Genomic DNA, 24,468 nt, shown 5'->3' with positions numbered 1-24,468 from the left:
CCAGTCACATTATTCTGACACCGGACCAACCAGTCCTAGCACTAACCCCATAATGCCAGACGTCAGGCGGAGCAGCCACTAGATTGCCAATTTTAAAGTCTTAGGTATGACCCGGCTGGGGTCCGAACCGTTTCCCGCGGTTTTTCCAAGGAAAAGCAACATTAAAACCCGACAGTTATTTCCTAACGTCATCTGTTGACTGCTATCGATGCTACATTCAAATGTACCCCCCGCGGGTTAGGGGGAAGAATTTACCCGATGCTCCCCAGCATGTCGTAAGAGGCGACTAACGGATTCTGTTTCTCCTTTTACCCTTGTTAAGTGTTTCTTGTATAGAATATAGTCAATGTTTGTAAAGATTTTAGTCAAGCAGTATGTAAGAAATGTTAAGTCCTTTGTACTGGAAACTTGCATTCTCCCAGTAAGGTAATACATTGTACTACGTTGCAAGCCCCTGGAGCAATTTTTTGATTAGTGCTTTTGTGAACAAGAGACAATTAACATGTGGCTCTATCCCATCTCCCCCCCCTTTCCCCGTCGCGATATAACCTTCGTGGTTGAAAGCGACGTTAAACAACAAATAAAAAAAATAAAATAAAAACAAAACTTTCAAATGTATCCCCAATTTCTGCTGTAAACAGGAGACGACAGCATCACGCTGAGCTGCAACGATGGCATTGGAAATACGACCACGATTTCAGTATCACCCGAAACCGCGACCACAACAAAAGACACTACACCACCTCCTTCACAAACTACCACGGAAACTGGCTCATCTCAAACTTCTTCGGATGTCTCAACGTCCTCCAGTGCCATCAATAACAACAACAGCGCCACTGGCAGTTCACCCGAGACAGCGAGCACTGGCCCTTCTGACTCTCCTTCAAAGTCTTCGAGAACAACCACTGACACCATCAGCAGTTCCCATGGAACAACAAACACGGACCCGTCCAAGACGCCCTCAACGATCTCGATAACACCCACTGACAACACGGCCCCCAGTTCACAGGGGACAACGAGCACGAGCCCTTCCGAGACGTCTTCAACGACCTCGATAACACCCACTGACAACACGGTCACCAGTTCACATGAAACCTCGAGCACGAGCCCATCCGAGACGTCCTCAACGACCTCGACAACACCCACTGACAACACGGTCACCAGTTCACATGAAACCACGAGCACGAGCCCATCCGAGACGCTCTCAACGACCTCGATAACACCCACTGACAACAGTACGGTCACTAGTTCACAGGGGACAACGAGCACGAGCCCATCATCCGAGACTTCTTCGGGTTCAGCAGCACCAGAGAGCAACATCACCTCAGGTTCACCAGGCACGACAGACGCACATCCCGTTAAAGGTAAGTAAGATCAGATAGGCATTCACCACATTAGCCATTTTGGCGAATGAAATTCTGCTTGGTGTGGAGGAGCACTTCCCTCTCAGCTTAGCGTCTCATTCGCCGCTTGACATGTAGCCCTGCCGATAACGATACAAACGTTCGGCAGCATGTGCCAAAACGAAGACAACATTTTGTCGATTTGAAATTAGTGTTGGTGTTTCATTGGTTGCTGGCACCAAACTCTGTTGTGTGATGTGAGTAAACAGTCTCTCTGTCTGTCTTTCTGTCTTTCTGACTGTAGGCTGTTTGTCTGTTTGTCACTCTCTCTCTCTCTCTCTCTCTCTCTCTCTCTCTCTCTCTCTCTCTACAACCCGATGTTGAAACATAGGTAAAGTTACCGTCCCCTCCTCCCTTTCCCTGCATACCGTTCACAATAACAAAGTCAAATTGCTCACAAACATTCAACAAATATTTACCACAGGCATGTTCCTCTTTATCTTTCGACACACGCACGCATTCTTCAAAACAATCGTCTCCTTCCTCTACTTCAGTGTTTTGTGACGGGAACACACTGAAGGTAGGCCTAATCTGCATCATAAAAACACTGCATTTCACGTGCATTCCGAGAACCTGTTCTTGCGTTCAAATCTCCAAACAAAATAAAGGGCAAATCACCTACGTTTTCTATAAGATCCAAAATACACTCTTCCATGCACACCATTTGAAATTTCAGTTTCGTTGTAATAGGCAGAGTTGGCTGGTGGTAGATATGTCCCTTGCAGTAATACATCACTCTCTAACCCCAGCAACTCTTTTGCTAATTTTAATACAACGCAATTATCATATTCTGTTTCTACTCTTTCGACGAAATGGCTAATTTCTTTTTTTAACCTACAAAGCTACACCACCGGAGAGACGCCCAGTGACTGCGTCTGAAACTTTTAAACCTGGAGAAAGAAACACATCATATAACGGAAAAATCAAGGACGGAAAGGTAACTGAAAACGTTTCAACTAGCAAGACAATATCAAACTTCTCAATGTAGGCTCTTATTTCACAGTCATAAACATTTCTCAACCCTTCAATATTATATGTCATAAATTTGACAATCCGTCGAGTACTGTCACAGTTGGCCTACCCCTCATTCATTAGACTTCGTGGCAGTATCGTTACCACGGCTCAATGATTCTGTCAGTGTCAGCTGTCGACCACAATCAACCACAGCCCTCGACCTTGTCCGTGGCCTGTCGGTCATCACGCCTTGCACGGGGTTTTCGGCATTACTTGATTCTGGGGCATCATGAAAAACAACATCGCGTTCAACCCTCGTGGGGTTTCCTTGTATTACCGTACTGAGAGGGAGTGAGGCGGTTGTGTTGTCATCAATGACACACCGGTGACACTGTGACGGTTCCCCTACGCTTTGTGTTCGGTGCCCTGACCCTTTGTGTTCGGTTCCCACTCGGTTCCCACACGCCAAAATTCGCGGACAAAACATCCATTTATGGTAGTATTACGCAATGTTGCTCTCTGAGAATGGTCTTGTTAGATCTGTGAGTGTTTACACTACATGCCTAGGTGCTGTTGGATTGAAGGTTTTTGATATTTTAGCCGTTATTAGGTAGAATGCCTTCCACTTTACTGCAAAACTGCATAATTCGTAGCATCGGCAAGAAATATCCTACCAAAAAATGCCTGCTTGGAACTGTCCGTGGTCCAGCAAAAAGTTCAACATGTCTGTAGCAGACAGCCCAAGTTTCAAGATTGTAGGGCCATCCAAACAGCCGTAATAATAAAAACAACAAAAGTAGTCAGTGAAATTGGCTGTGTTCGGTCCCCCCACACTTTTGTGACGTAGGCGTGACGGTTCCCATAATTCATTGTGTCGGTCCCCACTTTCTGTGTCGGACCCCACTTTCGACCTAATTTCTCTGTGACGGACCCCACAACCAGCCTATTTTGTGTCGGTCCCCACACCTTCTTGGATTTATGACTTGCCGGTTACTTGTATCATTGTATTCATTGAATCTAATTGTCTCGGAGTTATTTTTCAGCAAAAACCGGCAAGGCAGCACCTTTTGTGATACCAAGTAAGTCAGATGACATCAGTAGGCCCTATGTGTGTGTGTGTGTGTGTGTGTGTGTGTGTGAGAGAGAGAGAGAGAGAGAGAGAGAGAGAGAGAGAGAGAGAGAGAGAGAGAGAGAGAGAGAGAGAGAGAGAGAGAGAGTTGTGTTTCCGTACCCGCGACAGCGTTTTTCCAGCGGCGCGACGACAATCAAGCACATAGAAAATGACCAGGAGTGTTTCCACACGCGCGACGCGTTAGCGGCGCGACAAGCGGCAAGCGACGCGATTTTTTTGAAAGGGTCCTGGAGCGATTTTTTCGCGTTGTCGCGCGGCAACGCGGGAGTTTACAGATTTAACCGCATGTTTAAAACGCAAGTACGGAAACACGTCACGCGTTTGCGCGCGTTTTCTTTTGTCGCTGCCGCTGTCGCGGGTACGGAAACAGAACTTACCGCGAGTACGACACTACCGCGAGTACGACACTACCGCGAGTATAACACTACCGCGTGTCACACTACCGCGAGTATAACATTACCGCGTGTCATTTTATGACTTCCATGGCTGAAGGCAAAGGTTGAAATGTTTCCTTGAAATATAAAACAAAAAGGCCTGGTCTGTTCTCTGAACACTAATTCAATGTTTGTCATGCTAACCAAGAACTCAAAACGATCAGAACACACTATCAGAATACATATAGAATGGGTTGCTTCCAATCAAAGTTAGAACACAAACTCACAAGAAGTAAGTTTGCATGCGTTCTCTCTACGGTTATGGTACTCGCGGTTGTGGTACGCGCGGTAGTGTGACACGCGGCAGTGTTATACTCGCGGTAGTGTCGTACTCGCGGTAGTGTGACACGCGGTAGTGTTACACGCGGTAGTGTCGTACACGCCGTAGTGTGACACGCGGTAGTGACGCTCGCGGTAGTGTCGCATAACCGGAGTGATCTGGAAAGGTGTCAATCTCTCTCTCTCTCTCTCTCTCTCTCTCTCTCTCTCTCTCTCTCTCTCTCTCTCTCTCTCTCACACACACACACACACACACACACACACACACACACACACACATACTGATGTCATCTGACTTACTTGGTATCACAAAAGGTGCTGCCTTGCTGGTTTTTGCTGAAAAATAACTCCGAGACAATTAGATTCAATGAATACAATGATACAAGTAACCGGCAAGTCATAAATCCAAGAAGGTGTGGGGACCGACACAAAATAGGCTGGTTGTGGGGTCCGTCACAGAGAAATTAGGTCGAAAGTGGGGTCCGACACAGAAAGTGGGGACCGACACAATGAATTATGGGAACCGTCACGCCTACGTCACAAAAGTGTGGGGGGACCGAACACAGCCAATTTCACTGACTACTTTTGTTGTTTTTATTATTACGGCTGTTTGGATGGCCCTACAATCTTGAAACTTGGGCTGTCTGCTACAGACATGTTGAACTTTTTGCTGGACCACGGACAGTTCCAAGCAGGCATTTTTTGGTAGGATATTTCTTGCCGATGCTACGAATTATGCAGTTTTGCAGTAAAGTGGAAGGCATTCTACCTAATAACGGCTAAAATATCAAAAACCTTCAATCCAACAGCACCTAGGCATGTAGTGTAAACACTCACAGATCTAACAAGACCATTCTCAGAGAGCAACATTGCGTAATACTACCATAAATGGATGTTTTGTCCGCGAATTTTGGCGTGTGGGAACCGAGTGGGAACCGAACACAAAGGGTCAGGGCACCGAACACAAAGCGTAGGGGAACCGTCACAGTGTCACCGGTGTGAATGACGGGTTCGATGGTGTCTTCCTGCGGGGAAGCCCCAAGGTCAGCCAACGGCGACTGGGTCAAGACGTCTTGCGCGGGCGAAGGCTCCTCTGTCGTGACGTCTGAGCGCGCAGAAACTCGGGAGTCCCCTGACTCTGACGCTGGCTTGTCGTCCCCGTGAGGTGGTCGGTCCCTCTGGCACTCTGCTTCGCTGTCTGTGCCTGTAAGGCTGGGAGCTGACGGGAGTTTGGAGGGGGGCGGGGATTTGGAGAAGGGCGGGGATTTGGAGGTGGGTGGGGATTTGGAGGGAGGCGGGGATTTGGGGGTGGGTTGGGCCGGTTTGGAGCGGGGCAGGGATGGGAATTCCCCGGGCTCTAAAATACCCGAAGGAGCGTCGTTCTGTCGTGGATGCGGGTGAGTGTCACGGTCCCAGCCGTGAAGCCTGGAATCCTGCCGCGCTGCATCACGGTACCTGCTTTGGTGCCTGTCGTAGTGCGTAGCTTTGTTGTGCCTGTCGTGGTTGACAGCACGAGAGTACCTGTCGTAGTTGGCAGCATCTGAGTACTCGTCCATGTACCTGTCGTTTTGGGCTGCGGCTGCGTAACTGCTGTGATGTTCCTTGTCGTTCTGGTGCCTGTGGCTGCGGCGAGATTGGAGCGGTCGGTCCACAACTGACCAGCGTGTTGCCCCTGTAGTATGCGTGGATCCCCCTGTCACGATGCTGTCGGATAATGCTTTGCTGTCTTGACGTCAGATCACATGCGACCCTCACACCTTTCTCGTTCAACTTGTCTCTGCCTTTTGTTAAAATGTCCATTTTGTCTGACCACTTCGCCAACCTCGCTATCATAGGTTGCGGTCCTGATCTGTTCGTGTGAAGGCGATGTGCACGTACTATGTCGTCACGCGACCATTGTTTATCTGGTACTGTGTTGTGTAGCACGTTTATCAGGGCAGTGGCACACACGTCATAACTTTCTTTTCCACTTGTGTCAGTCTGGGGAACGTTGAAAAACTTGACTATTTTATTGTGTCAAGAAATTTGTTTTCTTCTGTTTCACTTAACGTAGCTGAAAAAATTGAATCCAAACACATGCCTGTGGAAATGATCTTCCTGCCAAATGATGTTTTCGTTAACTCTGAGTGTAATGTTTCTAAGGCTGTCAAGATTGAAAAGTTTGTTTGGTGTGATGAAAAGTCGATTTCGTTTGTATCCTCATTCTCTTCTGAAGAAATTCAGGCCCGCCTCCGAGATGCCACTGAATTAATTGAAGTTGATGTCAATTTATCTCTGAGTAAATTTAACGAAACAATGACGATGGCAGGAGAGTGTATGAAAAAAAGAGTGTATATTGGAAAAGACAGACAACAAAGGTGGTTCGATTCAGAATGTTACCATAGTAGAAAAGATCTCAGACAAAATCTTCGTTTATTTCATAGCGGCCGTGTAGACAAGGATTGTTATACTGAAAAAAGAAGTAGCTATAATGAACTTATTAGACAAAAGAAAAAATCTCATCGTCAGTCTCTTATGGAGTCTTTAGATAAAGGGAGTAGTGATCCTAAATTATTTTGGAAAACAATCAAATCTTTGGCATCTAAGGTGGCAGGTGTGATTTCCATTAACACAGAACAGTGGCATCAACATTTTTATAATGTGTTTAACTCTTTTACAAAAGAAAATAATGATCATACTGATTTTGTTGAGGATGGTGTTAATCGGGTATCTGATGGTGATGATGAGGAGGAGATGTATGACATGGATGCGCTTGAACGTGTCATCACTGAAAACGAAGTAAAAGAAGCTATTAGAGTATTAAAGAATGGTAAAGCTGCAGGACCCGATTATTTAATTGGGGAGTTTTTCAAGAATTCCGCCACAGCTGTTGTGCCGTTTCTTACAAAATATTTCAATAAATTGTTTACCTCAGGACTTTACCCTGATGTATAGACGGAAGCCATAATTCATCCCCTTCACAAGAAAGGTGATAAGAATAATCCTGATAATTACAGAGGTATTTCATTATTATGTATTTGCAGCAAATTGTATAGCTACATTTGGATCGAAAAACATGAAATATTAAATGAGAGTCAAGCTGGTTTTCGCAGAGGCTATAGTACCGTTGATCATATTTTTACACTACAAGCTTTGGTACAGAAGCAGTTATTGACACACAAGAAGTTGCATGTTGCTTTTATTGACTTTTGTAAAGCTTTTGATTCAGTTGTAAGAACTACGTTGTGGAAAACTTTGAAGAAAATAGTAGTTAAAGGTAAGATGTACCAGGCGCTCAGCTGTATGTATGACGTGGTAAAAGCGAAAGTGCGATCAGGAAGTGATTTTTCGGACTCCTTTATGTGCCCAAGGGGTCTAAAACAGGGAGAAATTTGTGGTCCAGTTTTGTTTTCTCTACTAATTAATGAGCTAGTTAATGATATTGTTCAGAAGGGAAAACATGGTATTCAACTTATTCCAGACTTTTTGGAAATACTCATTCTGATGTTTGCAGATGATATTATTCTTATTTCAGATTCTGTATGTGGGCTCCAGAATCAGTTAAACATTCTGTGGGATTCGTCTAGACGTCTTGGACTTGAAGTTAATTTAGAAAAATCTAATATTGTTGTTTTTCGGAACGGTGGTCACTTGGCCTTGCGAGAAAGATAGGTGTATGGTGGACATCCTATGAGCGTTTTGAACATGTATAAGTATTTAGGAGTATGGTTGTCTACACGCCTGTCCTTCTCTCACACTCTTAATGATTTTGCTGCAAAAGAGAAAAAGAGAGTCATTGGTATTTTAAAATGTTTATGGCAACTGGGTGACAGATCTCCAGCTATTTTTTTCAAGCTTTTCGACGCACAGATTCAACCGATGCTGTCAAATGGTGCCGAAGTTTGGGGGGTTGAAGCAGACCATACACCTACAGAGAGAGTTCATTTATTCGCACTTAAACGTTTTTTGAATACGAGTATGAGAACACCAAATGCTATGGTCTGTGGAGAAACGGGAAGGTACCCCTTGTTTATAAACAGCGTTGTTAAATGCATTCGTTTTTGGCTACGTATATTGAGGATGCCACATCATCGTCTTCCGAGCAAGGCGTATAAAATGCTGAAATATCTCCATGAACAAAATAAGAAAACATGGGCCTCCTCGATCTGTTACACTCTGTACATGTACGGTTTTGATGAAGTATGGGAAAACCAAGGTGTTGGCGATGAGAGGGCGTTCCTAACGGCATTTAAAGAAACACTTATTTTATCCTATAAGCAAACCTGGCTTGAAAATGTACAAGGAAGTGAACGTTTCTCTCTGTACAGAACCTTCAAATCAACCCTAACATTATCCAACTATTTAAGTGATTTGAAACATATTAAAGCTAGAAATCTTCTGATGAGACTTAGATTGGGAGTATCTTCTCTGAAAGTGCATCGATTTCGCTTTAATTTAAATGCAACCTCCGCTGATTTATCTTGTCCATTTTGTTGTGGCAGTGTTGAAGATGAAGTCCACTTTGTTTTTAGTATGCCCTAAATATGCTGAGTTAAGAGAATATTATATTCCACGAAAATACACTAGAATCCCATCATTGTTTAAATTAACCATGCTGTTTTCAAACACTAGTAAGCCGCTATTGCTACGTTTTTACATTTAGTCAAGTTTTGACTAAATGTTTTAACATAGAGGGGGAATCGAGACGAGGGTCGTGGTGTATGTGTGTGTGTGTGTGTGTGTGTGTGTGTGTGTGTGTGTGTGTGTGTGTGTCTGTCTGTCTGTGCGTGCGTGTGTGTGTGTAGAGCGATTCAGAGTAAACTTTATGAAATTTTACATGAGAGTTCCTGGGTATGATAACCCCAGAGGTTTTTTCTTTTTTTTGATAAATACCTTTGATGACGTCATATCCGGCTTTTTGTAAAAGTTGAGGCGGCACTGTCACACCCTCATTTTTCAATCAAATTGATTGACATTCTGGCAAAGCAATCTTCGACAAAGGCCGGACTTTGGTATTGCATTTCAGCTTGGAGGCTTACAAATTAATTAATGACTTTGGTCATTAAAAATCTGAAAATTGTAATTAAAATTATTTTTTTATAAAACGATCCAAAATTACGTTCATCTTATTCTTCATCATTTTCTGATTCCAAAAACATATGAATATGTTATATTTGGATTAAAAACAAGTTCTGAAAATTAAAAATATAAAAATTATGATTAAAATACAATTTCTGAAATCGATTTAAAAACAATTTCATCTTATTCCTTGTCGATTCCTGATTCCAAAAACATATAGATATGATATGTTTGGATTAAAAACACGCTCAAAAAGTTAAAACGAAGAGAGGTACAGAAAAGCGTGCTATGCAGCACAGCGCAACCACTACCGCGCTAAACAGGCTCGTTAATTTCACTGCCTTTTGCACGAGCGGCGGACTACGGTCATTGTGAAAAAATGCAGTGCGTTCAGTTTCATTCTGTGAGTTCCACAGCTTGACTAAATGTAGTAATTTCGCCTTACGCGACTTGTTCTACATTTGTCATGAAGGCGCTTTCCATTCGTAATCCGTAATCCGTAAACGAAACAGGGCGATACTCCCTTACAAAGCATACACGCGCTCGTAAACATACACTCACAGACACACACCATTCATATGACCACACGCAAACACAAACACCCATGTACGCGCAAGTGTGTGAAAAGCACACCGGAATTATTGGAATAGGATTATATATAATGAGTAGGATGTTCTTGTTTTTGTTATATTTAGTCAAGTTTTGACTAAATATTTTAACATCGAGGGGGAATCGAAACGAGGGTCGTGGTGTATGTGCGTGTGTGTGTGTGTGTGTGTGTGTGTGTGTGTGTGTGTCTGTGTTTGTGTGTGTGTGTAGAGCGATTCAGACTAAACTACTGGACCGATCTTTATGAAATTTGACATGAGAGTTCCTGGGTATGAAATCCCCGAACGTTTTTTTCATTTTTTTGATAAATGTCTTTGATGACGTCATATCCGGCTTTTCGTGAAAGTTGAGGCGGCACTGTCACGCCCTCATTTTTCAACCAAATTGGTTGAAATTTTGGTCAAGTAATCTTCGACGAAGCCCGGGGTTCGGTATTGCATTTCAGCTTGGTGGCTTAAAAATTAATTAATGACTTTGGTCATTAAAAATCTGAAAATTGTAAAAAAAAATAAAATTTATAAAACGATCCAAATTTACGTTTATCTTATTCTCCATCATTTGCTGATTCCAAAAACATATAAATATGTTATATTCAGATTAAAAACAAGCTCTGAAAATTAAATATATAAAAATTATTATCAAAATTAAATTGTCCAAATCAATTTAAAAACACTTTCATCTTATTCCTTGTCGGTTCCTGATTCCAAAAACATATAGATATGATATGTTTGGATTAAAAACACGCTCAGAAAGTTAAAACAAAGAGAGGTACAGAAAAGCGTGCTATCCTTCTTAGCGCAACTACTACCCCGCTCTTCTTGTCAATTTCACTGCCTTTGCCATGAGCGGTGGACTGACGATGCTACGAGTATACGGTCTTGCTGAAAAATGGCAGCTACTTGACTAAATATTGTATTTTCGCCTTACGCGACTTGTTTACTATGTGCATTTGTATGCTGGTGCTTGAGATGTGCTCATCTCCATGAAAAGGGCCCAAGGCCTACTCATTAAAACATTCAGACTTCAGACTTCAGACTTCTCTCTCAGTCTCTCTCTCTCTCTCTCTCTCTCTCTCTCTCTCTCTCTCTCTCTCTCTCTCTCTCTCTCGCTCTCTCTCTCTCTCTCTCTCTCTCTCTCTCTCTCTCTCTCTCTCTCTCTCTCTCTCTCTCTGTAAGATGATGTCAATGTGGTGGTGACCGTGAACGTAAAACAGACACAGCCCTGTCTTCTCTCACAGACAGCCAGTCAGTCAGACACAGACAGATGGAAGGACGGACGAGCTATGTCCATGAAAACTGCTTTCTGATTTGTTTCACGTTCTCTTATTTAGCACACCTGTACAAACGCTAACTTGTGACTCATCGCGTTGTTCGTAACCTTGCAGTTGTCTATATCTACATCATCGCTGGCGTGGCCTGTGCTCTGGTCGTTATGTGTGTTGTCATCGGCGTCATCTGCAGGTGAGTTGATTCTATTCGTGTTCCAACAGTGTAAAAGACGACAGAGGCGTGTGAGGCATGGAAAGAAAAAGAGAGAGAGAGAGAGAGAGAGAGAGAGAGAGAGAGAGAGAGAGAGAGAGAGAGAGAGAGAGAGATTGCCACAGTCCCCGACAATAGTGGTTAGGGGAAGGGCTCCTAATATGGACCGGCTCCTCTTGATCTGACAAACTAACGGCGCTGTATTCACCCTCTCTGGATAATTTGCACATGTCAAAACAGTTGCAGAAACACAAACCTCAAAACCGTTAGGCTTTTACTCTTTTTATATTTAGTCAAGTTTTGACTAAATATTTTAACATCGAGGGGGAATCGAAACGAGGGTCGTGGTGTATGTGCGTGTGTGCGTGCGTGTGTGTGTGTGTGTGTAGAGCGATTCAGACTAAACTACTGGACCGATCTTTATGAAATTTGACATGAGAGTTCCTGGGTATGAAATCCCCGAACGTTTTTTTCATTTTTTTGATAAATGTCTTTGATGACGTCATATCCGGCTTTTCGTGAAAGTTGAGGCGGCACTGTCACGCCCTCATTTTTCAACCAAATTGGTTGAAATTTTGGTCAAGTGATCTTCGACGAAGCCCGGACTTCGGTATTGCATTTCAGCTTGGTGGCTTAAAAATTAAATAATGACTTTGGTCATTAAAAATCTGAAAATTGTAAAAAAAAATAAAAATTTATAAAACGATCCAAATTTACGTTTATCTTATTCTCCATCATTTGCTGATTCCAAAAACATATAAATATGTTATATTCGGATTAAAAACAAGCTCTGAAAATTAAATATATAAAAATTATTATCAAATTTTTTTTTTCGAAATCAATTTAAAAACACTTTCATCTTATTCCTTGTCGGTTCCTGATTCCAAAAATATATAGATATGATATGTTTGGATTAAAAACACGCTCAAAAAGTTAAAACGAAGAGAGGTACAGAAAAGCGTGCTATCCTTCTCAGCGCAACGAATACCCCGCTCTTCTTGTCAATTCCACGGGCACTGCCTTTGCCACGGGCGGTGGAGTGACGATGCTACGAGTATACGGTCTTGCTGCGTTGCGTTGCGTTCAGTTTCATTCTGTGAGTTCGACAGCTACTTGACTAAATATTGTATTTTCGCCTTACGCGATTTGTTATATTTAGTCAAGTTTTGACTAAATATTTTAACATCGAGGGGGAATCGAAACGAGGGTCGTGGTGTATGTGCGTGTGTGCGTGCGTGTGTGCGTGTGTGTGTGTGTGTAGAGCGATTCAGACTAAACTACTAGACCGATCTTTATGAAATTTGACATGAGAGTTCCTGGGTATGAAATCCCCGAACGTTTTTTTCATTTTTTTGATAAATGTCTTTGATGACGTCATATCCGGCTTTTCGTGAAAGTTGAGGCGGCACTGTCACGCCCTCATTTTTCAACCAAATTGGTTGAAATTTTGGTCAAGTAATCTTCGACGAAGCCCGGACTTCGGTATTGCATTTCAGCTTGGTGGCTTAAAAATTAATTTATGACTTTGGTCATTAAAAATCTGAAAATTGTAAAAAAAAAAAAAATTTATAAAACGATCCAAATTTACGTTTATCGTATTCTCCATCATTTGCTGATTCCAAAAACATATAAATATGTTATATTCGGATTAAAAACAAGCTCTGAAAATTAAATATATAAAAATTATTATCAAAATTAAATTTTCCAAATCAATTTAAAAACACTTTCATCTTATTCCTTGTCGGTTCTTGATTCCAAAAATATATAGATATGATATGTTTGGATTAAAAACACGCTCAGAAAGTTAAAACGAAGAGAGGTACAGAAAAGCGTGCTATCCTTCTCAGCGCAACGAATACCCCGCTCTTCTTGTCAATTCCACGGGCACTGCCTTTGCCACGGGCGGTGGAGTGACGATGCTACGAGTATACGGTCTTGCTGCGTTGCGTTGCGTTCAGTTTCATTCTGTGAGTTCGACAGCTACTTGACTAAATATTGTATTTTCGCCTTACGCGACTTGTTACATTTAGTCAAGTTTTGACTAAATGTTTTAAACGTAGAGGGGGGAATCGAGACGAGGGTCGTGGTGTATGTGCGTGTGTCTGTCTGTGTGTGTGTGTGTGTGTGTGTGTGTGTGTGTGTGTGTAGAGCGATTCAGACTAAACTACTGGACCGATCTTTATGAAATTTGACATGAGAGTTCCTGGGTATGAAATCCCCGAACGTTTTTTTCATTTTTTTGATAAATGTCTTTGATGACGTCATATCCGGCTTTTCGTGAAAGTTGAGGCGGCACTGTCACGCCCTCATTTTTCAACCAAATTGGTTGAAATTTTGGTCAGGTAATGTTCGACGAAGCCCGGACTTCGGTATTGCATTTCAGCGTGGTGGCTTAAAAATTAATTAATGACTTTGGTCATTAAAAATCTGAAAATTGTAAAAAAAATATGTTTTTTATAAAACGATCCAAATTTACGTTTATCTTATTCTCCATCATTTGCTGATTCCAAAAACATATAAATATGTTATATTCGGATTAAAAACAAGCTCTGAAAATTAAATATATAAAAATTATTATCAAAATTAAATTTTCCAAATCAATTTAAAAACACTTTCATCTTATTCCTTGTCGGTTCCTGATTCCAAAAACATATAGATATGATATGTTTGGATTAAAAACACGCTCAGAAAGTTAAAACGAAGAGAGGTACAGAAAAGCGTGCTATCCTTCCCAGCGCAACTACTACCCCGCTCTTCTTGAACGTGAGCGGTGGACTGACGATGCTACGAGTATACGGTCTTGCTGCGTTGCATTGCGTTCAGTTTCATTCTGTGAGTTCGACAGCTACTTGACTAAATGTTGTATTTTCGCCTTACGCGACTTGTTTACATTTAGTCAAGTTTTGACTAAATGTTTTAACATAGAGGGGGGAATCGAGACGAGGGTCGTGGTGTATGTGTGTATGTGTGTGTGTGTGTGTGTGTGTCTGTCTGTCTCTGTGTGTGTGTGTGTAGAGCGATTCAGACTAAACTACTGGGCCGATCTTTATGAAATTTGACATGAGAGTTCCTGGGTAAGATATCCCCGAATATTTTTTTCATTTTTTCGATAAATAGCTTTCGATAATTTTTTTCGATGACGTCATATCCGGCTTTTTGTAAAAGTTGAGGCGGCACTGTCACACCCTCATTTTTCCATTAAATTAATTGAAATTTTGGCAAAGCAATCTTCGACGAAGGCCGGACTTCGGTATTGCATTTCAGCTTGGTGGCTTAAAAACTAATGAGTGAGTTTGGTCATTAAAAATCGGAAACTTCTAATTAAAATTATTTTTTTATTAAACGATCCAAAAACAATTTTATCTGATTTTTCGTCATTTTCTGATTCCAAAAACATATAAATATGTTATATTTGGATTAAAAACAAGCTCTGAAAATTAAAAATATAAAAATTATGATCAAAATTAAATTTCCGAAATCGTTTTAAAAACTATTTCATCTTATTCCTTGTCGGTTCCTGATTCCAAAAACATATAGATATGATATGTTTGGATTAAAAACACGCTCAGAAAGTTAAAACGAAGAGAGGTACAGTAAAGCGTGCTATGAAGCACAGCGCAATCGCTACCGCGCCAAACAGGCTCGTCGCTTTCACTGCCTTTTGCACTAGCGGCGGACTACGTTCAGTTTCATTCTGTGAGTTCCACAGCTTGACTAAATGTAGTAATTTCGCCTTACGCGACTTGTTTCACTTTTGACAGCGTTCACTCTAAATTTGACGCCTAAAACGGACTCGTTTCTGTCCACAGCCAAAGCTTTTATCACACAAAAATTGCTATATATGACAGCTAAGACCGTATTTGTTACATGTTAGCAGTTTTGACCCCGAGTTTCTACTGCAAACAAAAAAGAATAGCAAAATCTCAAAGTATGTGTGAGTCCCCTAATATGGACCACCTTTAACAAATCGAAGAAAATAAAAGCTAAAGGCTATTTTCATTAATTCATTAGGAAGCTTGCTGAAAATAATCTATTGCTAGCCCTCGAGATTTCAAAAAAAAAAAAAATCAAATTGTCTTCTTTTTGTGGAAGTTGATAATTTCACTCATTTTTACTCTGTTTTTGATATGCTTCTTTAGTTTCCTGATGTGCTTCAAATAATGGTCTCATCAACCCAAAACAGATAAATCTAAAGCATATTTGAATTAGTCTGACTTGCACACTAAGTTGTATCATGTTATTTTGAAGTATAGGGGGCTTTTGACTGTGATTCGTGAAGGCCGCTTCACTGGTCCATATTAGGAGCCTGGGCGCCTAATATGGACCATTTGTGATTTTTTTCTGTATTTAATTTTTGCTGAATGTCTAATTAGGCCTAACGATTAACCTAAGAGAGAAGGAATACCAAACACAAAATGAAACTTCTTCGCAAGAAAACAAGCTAGTTATCAGCATGAAACAAAAAGTGGTCCATATTAGGAGCCCTTCCCCTACAATAGCAGTTATTGTGTGCACGGTAATAACACACCATCGAATGATTCTTAAACAGAAACGCTGAAGAAAGCAAATTGAAATACACACGCTTCAGATGAGAGAGAGAGAGAGAGAGGGGGGGGGGGGGGGGGGTTACATAATTTGGTAGGAGGGAAGTGTTTTTTTTCTGGGTCCGCCACGGATCCTAATTTTCTATCACAAGGGTTAGATACTTTTGTAAACAATCCCAAACTGTCTCTTCGAGAGACAACTTACGCAAGAGTCAGTGTATGGTTTTCATGAATGTGTTTTGCAGACGAAGGAGAGTCAAGAGAGGCAAGATACGCATCCCAACAAAGGAAACGGGAAGACATGGGGGAGATGCTCACAATGACGTCAGACTTCCTCCACGTTTGACGTCAGACAACTACTGGGAGATAGACCTTGACGACTACAGCGAGGACACCCGAATGCCTTCATTCGGCATCAACGACAGTCGGGATGCAAGCAATCAGAACCATTCAAGGAATCCCACCCCAGCCCGATTAAATGTCAATGGGAAACCGGCAAATGAGCAGGAACCAATTCCGCTGACATCTTTCGGGAAAGGGGAAGCAGGAGGGACGAACACAAGTGAAGAGAACCGAACAGGAAACGACGACTATTTCATCCTGGAGCCTCAACCGGAAGACGCGAAAGATCGTGAAGATCTGATTCCGGTTGACAGACAGGGTCGCCACCTTCACCTTGAAGAAAGCGGGAACTTGTCTCGACCAATGGCCTCGCAGCAAGCGGAGGACACTTCTCGACTGAGCAATCCGTACTATTCCGAGATCAAAGACATCGACGGGTCTATTTCATTCCCGTTGAATACAGTTACAAACAGGGAAGTAAAAGAGCCTGGCCAATTCTCCCAAGAAGCTGGAAGACCCGTCAGTTCTGGAAATTACGAAGTAGTGGATTTTGACACAGAAGCAGGCTCTGAGCAAAACTCGAAAGCTAAACTCAGCCAGTGGTCACCGTCTGCCAAAGCGTCACGCAGTGAGGAGGCATCGCACGACCAGCTCGTCATGGTCGACAACGAGGCCTACGAGTCTGCAGACAAGTTCGTCAGAGACCGCACAAGCGAAGCTGCCGACAATGACAATGGTGGAGAAGAGGATGAATTGATGATGGTGGACAACGTGATTTACGAGTCTTCAGGGCCGAGACAAGCCACGGACCAACGCCAGCCAGGTCCTGATGATCGCCGAGTTGAAAACCACCAAGACAGAACCACAGACAGTGCTAATGGTGATGACGACGATTTCATGGTGGACAACATTATTTACGAATCTTCAGGACCAAGATAAACAAGCTTTCGGTCAGGGTCAAAGCATTGATGTAGACGACTTTGAAGATCAATCAAATCAAACAAAATCAAATTACCGTTGACAACTCAAACATGAAACAAGTCGCGTAAGGCGAAAATACAATATTTAGTCAAGTAGCTGCCATTTTTCAGCAAGACCGTATACTCGTAGCATCGTCAGTCCACCGCTCATGGCAAAGGCAGTGAAATTGACAAGAAGAGCGGGGTAGTAGTTGCGCTAAGAAGGATAGCACGCTTTTCTGTACCTCTCTTTGTTTTAACTTTCTGAGCGTGTTTTTAATCCAAACATATCATATCTATATGTTTTTGGAATCAGGAACCGACAAGGAATAAGATGAAAGTGTTTTTAAATTGATTTGGACAATTTAATTTTGATAATAATTTTTATATATTTAATTTTCAGAGCTTGTTTTTAATCCGAATATAACATATTTATATGTTTTTGGAATCAGCAAATGATGGAGAATAAGATAAACGTAAATTTGGATCGTTTTATAAATTTTTTTTTTTTTTACAATTTTCAGATTTTTAATGACCAAAGTCATTAATTAATTTTTAAGCCACCAAGCTGAAATGCAATACCGAACCCCGGGCTTCGTCGAAGATTACTTGACCAAAATTTCAACCAATTTGGTTGAAAAATGAGGGCGTGACAGTGCCGCCTCAACTTTCACGAAAAGCTGGATATGACGTCATCAAAGACATTTATCAAAAAAATGAAAAAAACGTTCGGGGATTTCATACCCAGGAACTCTCATGTCAAATTTCATAAAGATCGGTCCAGTAGTTTAGTCTGAATCGCTCTACACACACACACACACACACACACACGCACAGACAGACAGACAGACACACATACACCACGACCCTCGTCTCGATTCCCCCTCGATGTTAAAATATTTAGTCAAAACTTGACTAAATATAAAAAGACAGACGATTGCGTGAAGGATTTTATTAATCTGAATTTTGCTAGAATTCCGTTGAAACTTCAAATCTACATCGTTATCGGTGTCACGCACTGATGCGTGGAAGATGAATACACAGAATCAAAATCAGATACTCACACTCAATCACTCGCTTTCATGCCCTATACTGAACCAGGAAAACTATTTGCAGAACAAATCAATTTAGTCAACTAATAAAGACTTGATCATCACAAACACAACAACATTATCAACTTTCATGTACTCAAACTAAAAAGAAATAACTCAAAGGAAAAATGACTGTAACATAATATACTTATATAACTAAAAAAGTGCCAGAATAAACCAATACTGTCAAACACTAAGAAAACAGTTTTTGGAACAATTATCCAGATTCGTTGTTCATTTGCCTGGCAAGCCTGCCAGGATCAGTCTCATATCCAGAATTATATCAAAGCCGAGAATCCAATCAGTGTCAGATCTTGACCCGGATCAGCCGACGATGAAAACGAGGATGAAGTCGAGAACCCTATCAGTGTTAGCTCATGCACGAGATCATTCGACGACGTAGACGAAGTTGAGTTCCCGATCAGTGTTAGATCAGGATCAGTCGAAGACGAGAACGCGGACGAAGCTGACAGGTTCCACATCAGGAACAGCATCGAGAACAGGCTCAATGTCCTGAGGACTGGATTTACAGGCTTGACATCTAGGCTGGATTCACAGCAGGATCTGTTAAACAAAATTTGGTCTAAGTAATCTGATCATAAGACCTAAACCATAGTCACCAAACCTTGTGTGTTTATCTCCAAGTTCAAACAACAATTCAATTTTGCTGCTAAACTTGAACCTAAAATTTTACAAATATGAACTTCTAATGTCCAAATTAAAAATCTTCCTTCAAAAATAATCTAAGTTCCGATTCACAATCAGAACATGAAGATTCTTCTTCGAAAATATTTACAAGTTAACTTTCTTCAAAGTTGTTATTTTCCTTTTGCCAAAAGTATTCACAAAGTCAAAATTGCTTTTAAAACATGACAACTTATGACCTCTCTAACTTCCTGTCCAATTATAGACACACAAGGTCAAGGTCAAACATGTTCTACAAATTCACAACAAAATTATCTCAAATGACAGCCTTTCGCACTTCCAAAGAATTTTCACAACAGGTTATGAAAATTAAAACAACATGCTTCCGCCATTTTGAATTCAAGGGACACAACTCTCCGCTCTTCCTTCAATGGACATAACCCACTTTCCCCCAGAAATAGTTACTCATTGTCCGTAAATTCATCTTCACACTCTCATTCAAAATCCAAGCCCTCCTGCTTCACATTATAACAACATGTATCCATTTTCATTTTAGGAATCTCCTAAATCATTTTTACATCAGGTAGCTTCAAAGTTATTTACCATGTGGGACCATGAGGTCCGCCATTTTGAAAAACGAAAAAATGCATGGCCAAACTATCTACAAGCGCATAGGCAATTTGAAAATGTTACTGTCGCGTAGTCCATGTGTATTACGTCCCTTGATATGCTAATGAGCATCCGGGGGACTCGAGATCTTGGTCGCCATCTTGGTCGCCATCTTTACAACATGTTCTGAGTAAACACCTTTCCAAACTATCCAACTGTTGAGCTGGTCGTGTGAGTATGTCAGCTACATTATGGCAACACTGCCATAACGCTACATGGTGGCAGCGTGGTCAGTACCGACGTCTCTAGCAAATCGAACTGAATTTAGTTTCAGAAAACAGAAAGTGGCGAGACCTAGCAAGCAGAACTAGACTAGAGTCATGGGTCCTTTCAAAGCGCCCGACGCATTCGATTTCACGCAACCTACAAAATGGCCTGAATGGAAACAGCGTTTTGAGAGATACAGGTCAGCGTCCAAACTGGATAAAGATGAGGAAAAGGTACAGGTCAGTGCTTTGATCTATGCGATGGGAAATGAAGCTGAGAGAATATTTCTTTCATTCGGACTGAGTGATGCAGACTCAAAGAAGTTTAATGTTGTCCTTGGCAAATTTGATGGGTATTTTGTTCCAAAAAGAAACATTATCCATGAACGAGTTAGATTTCCACGTTAGAAATCAGAAGCCTGAAGAAAACATTGAAACATATGTTTGTGCACTGCATGAGTTAGCTGCAACAGCGGAGTTCCCAAACAAAGAAGAGTCCATTAGGGACAGATTGGTGTTAGGAGTCCTAGACACTGAACTTTCAGAAAAACTGCAGTTAAAACCGGACTTGACCTTAGAAGGTGCTGTGCAGGACGCTAGGCAGTATGAACTGGTAAAATCACAGCTCTCAGACCAGCGGCAGTCAAGTGTAGACACACTACAGCGCAGACAAAGCGGAGGTAGTGATCAAAGAACAGGCGTGGAGGTAGCGCTGGCAGCGCTCGTAGAGGCGGCAGTAGTTATACTCCAGGCAGAGGCGGCTCAACCCAAGGGGGGGGGGGGGGGAAGCTGCAAGAGGCCAGCTGTTCACGTTGCGGTCGTCAGCACCACAGACAAGCGTGCCCAGCACAAGGCAAGAAGTGCAACAAGTGCGGACGCAACAACCATTTCGCAGCAGTCTGCAGAAGCAAGGCAGTCAGCGCCATAGATGAACCACAAATGGAGGTGGCATCACAGAGGGGGCATTCAGAAGAGGCTCAAGCAAGCCGAGAGGAACATTTTGTAGGAACATTGTGCTCAGAAGGCGAAAAGGAACCGCCGTGGATGACGACACTCAAGTTTGGAGGATGCGACGTCCCATTCAAGATTGATACTGGAGCGGACGTGTCCGTTATCTCATCAGCGCAGTACCGAAAGCTGAAGCCTTGCCCACAACTTAGCAAAACCAGCGCAATCCTGCGTAGTCCAGGAGGTATCCTAAAGTGTGAGGGACAATTTGTGGCCATTAGCAAAGTCCACGACCAGCTTCACTCGCTTCGACTCTTCGTCGTACAGTCAAAGACAGACAACCTTCTCAGCAGAGAAGCAGCGGCAAGAATGGGCCTAGTCATGAGGATTGAAGCTGTTGAGGTGCCCTTCGGTGAGCTTGATGACAAACCTGTCCAGTGCCCACCAGTGAAGATCGTTCTGAAAGCAGAATCTGAAGCGTACAGTGTTCACTCAGCAAGAAGGATCCCAATGCCCCTGCTAGACAAAGTCAAAGATGAACTCACAAAGATGCAGAAGGCTGGGATTATAGAAGAGGTGACAGAACCAACAGATTGGTGTGCACCGATAGTGCCAGTCATGAAGAAGTCAGCATCAGTGAGAATCTGCACAGACTACAAGCATCTGAATGCAGCAGTCAAGCGTGAGCGCTACACACTCACCACGCTCGAAGACATCCTGCACAAGCTGTCTGGGTCGGCAGTTTTCAGCAAGTTAGACGCCACATCAGGATTCTACCAGATTCCACTTGACCCAGAGTCAGCAAAGCTCACTACCTTCATTACCCCATGCGGTAGATTTTACTGCAAGAGGTTGCCATTCGGCATAACTTCAGCTCCAGAGATTTTCCAAAGAACCATGGAGAACATACTGAAGGATGAGTCCAACGTCATTTGTTTCTTCGATGACATGATGGTCCACAGTGAGGATGAACCAGCACATGAGCGACATCTTGAAAGCGTGACTAAGAAACTGGCCAGCGTCAACCTGAAGCTGAATCGGGAGAAGTGCGAACTCAGGAAGCATGAGATCGAGTTCTTGGGTCATCGAATCAGCAAGAACGGCATCTCACCAGATCCAGCCAAACTGGAAGCCATCATGACCATGACAGATCCAACCAACGTGCCCGAGTTGAGGAGGATGCTTGGTATGATCAACTTCCTGGGTCGCTACCTGCCCAACCTGTCCAGTGTACTCCAGCCAGTGACACAACTTCTGGCATGGACGTGGGGCCCAGCACAGATCCAGGCCATGGTGACTGTGAAGAAGATGCTTACCTCAGCGCCAACGCTAGCACACTACGATCTGAGGAAGCCGACAGTCGTCAGCGCAGATGCGAGCAGTTATGGGATCGGAGGAGTGTTGCTGCAAGAACACCCCGAAGGCATGAAACCTGTCGCATACTGTTCAAGAACATTGACAACCACAGAACGCAGATATGCCCAGATCGAGAAAGAGACACTGGCAGCAGTCTGGTCATGTGAGAAATTCAGCAGATACCTGATAGGTCTGGAAAACGTGACGCTTCAGACAGATCACAAGCCCCTCGTGCCCATCATCAACCACAAAGACCTTCAAGATACGCCCATACGATGTCAAAGGATGCTGATGCGTCTCATGAGGTTCAGCGTCAAAGCTGAGTATGTGCCGGGGAAGAAGCTTGTCGTCGCAGATGCTCTCTCTCGCAGTCCTCAGTTCACCACTGAACAGCAAGACGAGGTCACAACACTCATTGAAGATGTGGAAGCCTACCTACACGGTGTGGACATTTCCTGGTCTTGTGCAGCGTCAGACAAACGCATGCAAGAAATCGCAGTGGAGACGAAGAAAGACAGACTGATCCAAGAAGCACTTCGCTATACGCGTGAAGGATGGCCGCAGTACATCACCGAAGTTGAGGATGGATTGCGTGACTACTACGCAGTGCGCAGTGAACTCAGCGAGAATCAGGGTCTTCTTACTAGAGGAAAGCGCATCGTGGTCCCAGCTTCGCTACAGGACGACATTCTACGCAGAATCCACGAGGGTCATCAAGGGATCACCAAATGTAGAGAGAGGATGAAGGAAGCAGTTTGGTGGCCCGGAATCAGCGCCAGAATGAAGAAGTTGGTTGAAGAATGCAAGCACTGTCAGGAGAAGAGGCCATCGCAGACCAAAGAGCCATTGATTCCAACAGAGCTACCTCAGCGAACATTCCAGAAGTGCGGAGCAGATCTGTGTGAACTCAAGGGACAGTCATACCTTGTTCTTGTGGATTACTACTCCCGGTACATTGAACTGGCTCACCTCAAGACGATCACTTCAGCAGAAGTCGTCAAGAACCTGAAAGACATGTTTGCACGACAGGGTATCCCCGAGATACTTGTTTCTGATAATGGAACGCAGTTCACATCCGGAGAGTTCCAGATCTTTGCAAAGGAGTGGGGATTGAAACACGTCACTACAAGTCCTCACTTTCCACAGGCGAACGGTGAGGCGGAACGAGCAGTACAGACAGCAAAGAAGATACTGTCGCAAGATGATCCTGCACTCGCTCTTCTCATCTACAGAGACACACCTATTGAAGCCACAGGCTACAGCCCAGCACAGCTTGCATCAGGAAGACGTCTGAGAACAACGCTCCCAACACTGTCTGAAAACCTCGAGCCCAGAGTCTGCGAGAAATCAACAGTGGCAGCCAATGATGCAAAGGCTAAGAAGAAGAACAAACAGACATTTGATAGGCGTAATGGAGTACGGCCCCTAGATACGCTTCTTCCTGGTGACATCGTGATGCAGAAGCTGGACGGAGAGAAGAGTTGGAGAAGCCCAACAGTGGTGCAGCAGCAAGTCGCACTAAGATCCTACGTGGTGAAATCGCCACGAGGCACGCTTCGGCGCAACAGGCGTCACCTCAGGCGCTCACATAGTCTGCAGCCTGAGAAGTCCACTCCCTACCCCATTCCTGTCCAAACTGACCTTTCCCAACACGAAGCCCACATCCCCGTATCCAGTGACCAGAAGAGTGGTGCAAGTCACAAAGCATCCAGTTCAGTCCAGACAGGCTCTTACATTCACAACGAGCCAGGCCCGTGTCCAGGGCCAGTGTCCAGCAACGTCTCCAGCAGCAGTGGTGCCGCCAGCCCAGGTGCCGGTGGGTCCGCCAGAGGTTCACCCCCAAGAAACACCGGCCGGGACGCCGGAGGGTCCACCTGCAGTCCATCTCCACGGGGCATCATCAACAACAGCCCGACACCAGTAACTACCCGCAGCGGCAGAGTCATCACCATGCCAGCCCGCTTCAAGGAGTGAACTGTATAGGTCATCGCCCAAGCAGGGAAGTGAACTTGTGTTATTCGTTAATTGTGCATTATGCAAGCAAGCAGAATCAAAGCTGGATTCATGAACTTTAGTTACAAAAAGCAAAGTTGCATATCTCCTTCCTCGGTTATTTGTGGACACTAAAATTTAATTGCAAGCCACTTCGAAAGGCTTTATTTGTCAATCTCAAAGGAAGGGAGATGTCGCGTAGTCCATGTGTATTACGTCCCTTGATATGCTAATGAGCATCCGGGGGACTCGAGATCTTGGTCGCCATCTTGGTCGCCATCTTTACAACATGTTCTGAGTAAACACCTTTCCAAACTATCCAACTGTTGAGCTGGTCGTGTGAGTATGTCAGCTACATTATGGCAACAC

At 43.2% G+C, this 24,468-nt stretch overlaps 1 protein-coding gene across 1 annotated transcript; it reads left to right on the top strand.

The window, feature by feature from the left end:
- The first annotated feature begins 221 nt into the window (after nucleotides 1–221).
- On the top strand, nucleotides 222–18,243 carry LOC138962509 (uncharacterized). Its single transcript, XM_070334348.1, has 3 exons — nucleotides 222–1,364; nucleotides 11,254–11,329; nucleotides 16,137–18,243. Exons 2-3 carry the CDS (start codon nucleotides 11,301–11,303, stop codon nucleotides 17,170–17,172), a joined length of 1,065 nt encoding a protein of 354 aa, XP_070190449.1. The 5' UTR covers nucleotides 222–1,364; nucleotides 11,254–11,300; the 3' UTR covers nucleotides 17,173–18,243.
- The last annotated feature ends 6,225 nt before the right edge of the window (nucleotides 18,244–24,468 follow it).

This window comes from Littorina saxatilis, linkage group LG3 (genome assembly GCF_037325665.1).
Source record: "Littorina saxatilis isolate snail1 linkage group LG3, US_GU_Lsax_2.0, whole genome shotgun sequence".
NCBI lineage: Eukaryota > Metazoa > Mollusca > Gastropoda > Littorinimorpha > Littorinidae > Littorina > Littorina saxatilis.
This window is presented reverse-complemented; position numbering and strand designations above follow the sequence as displayed.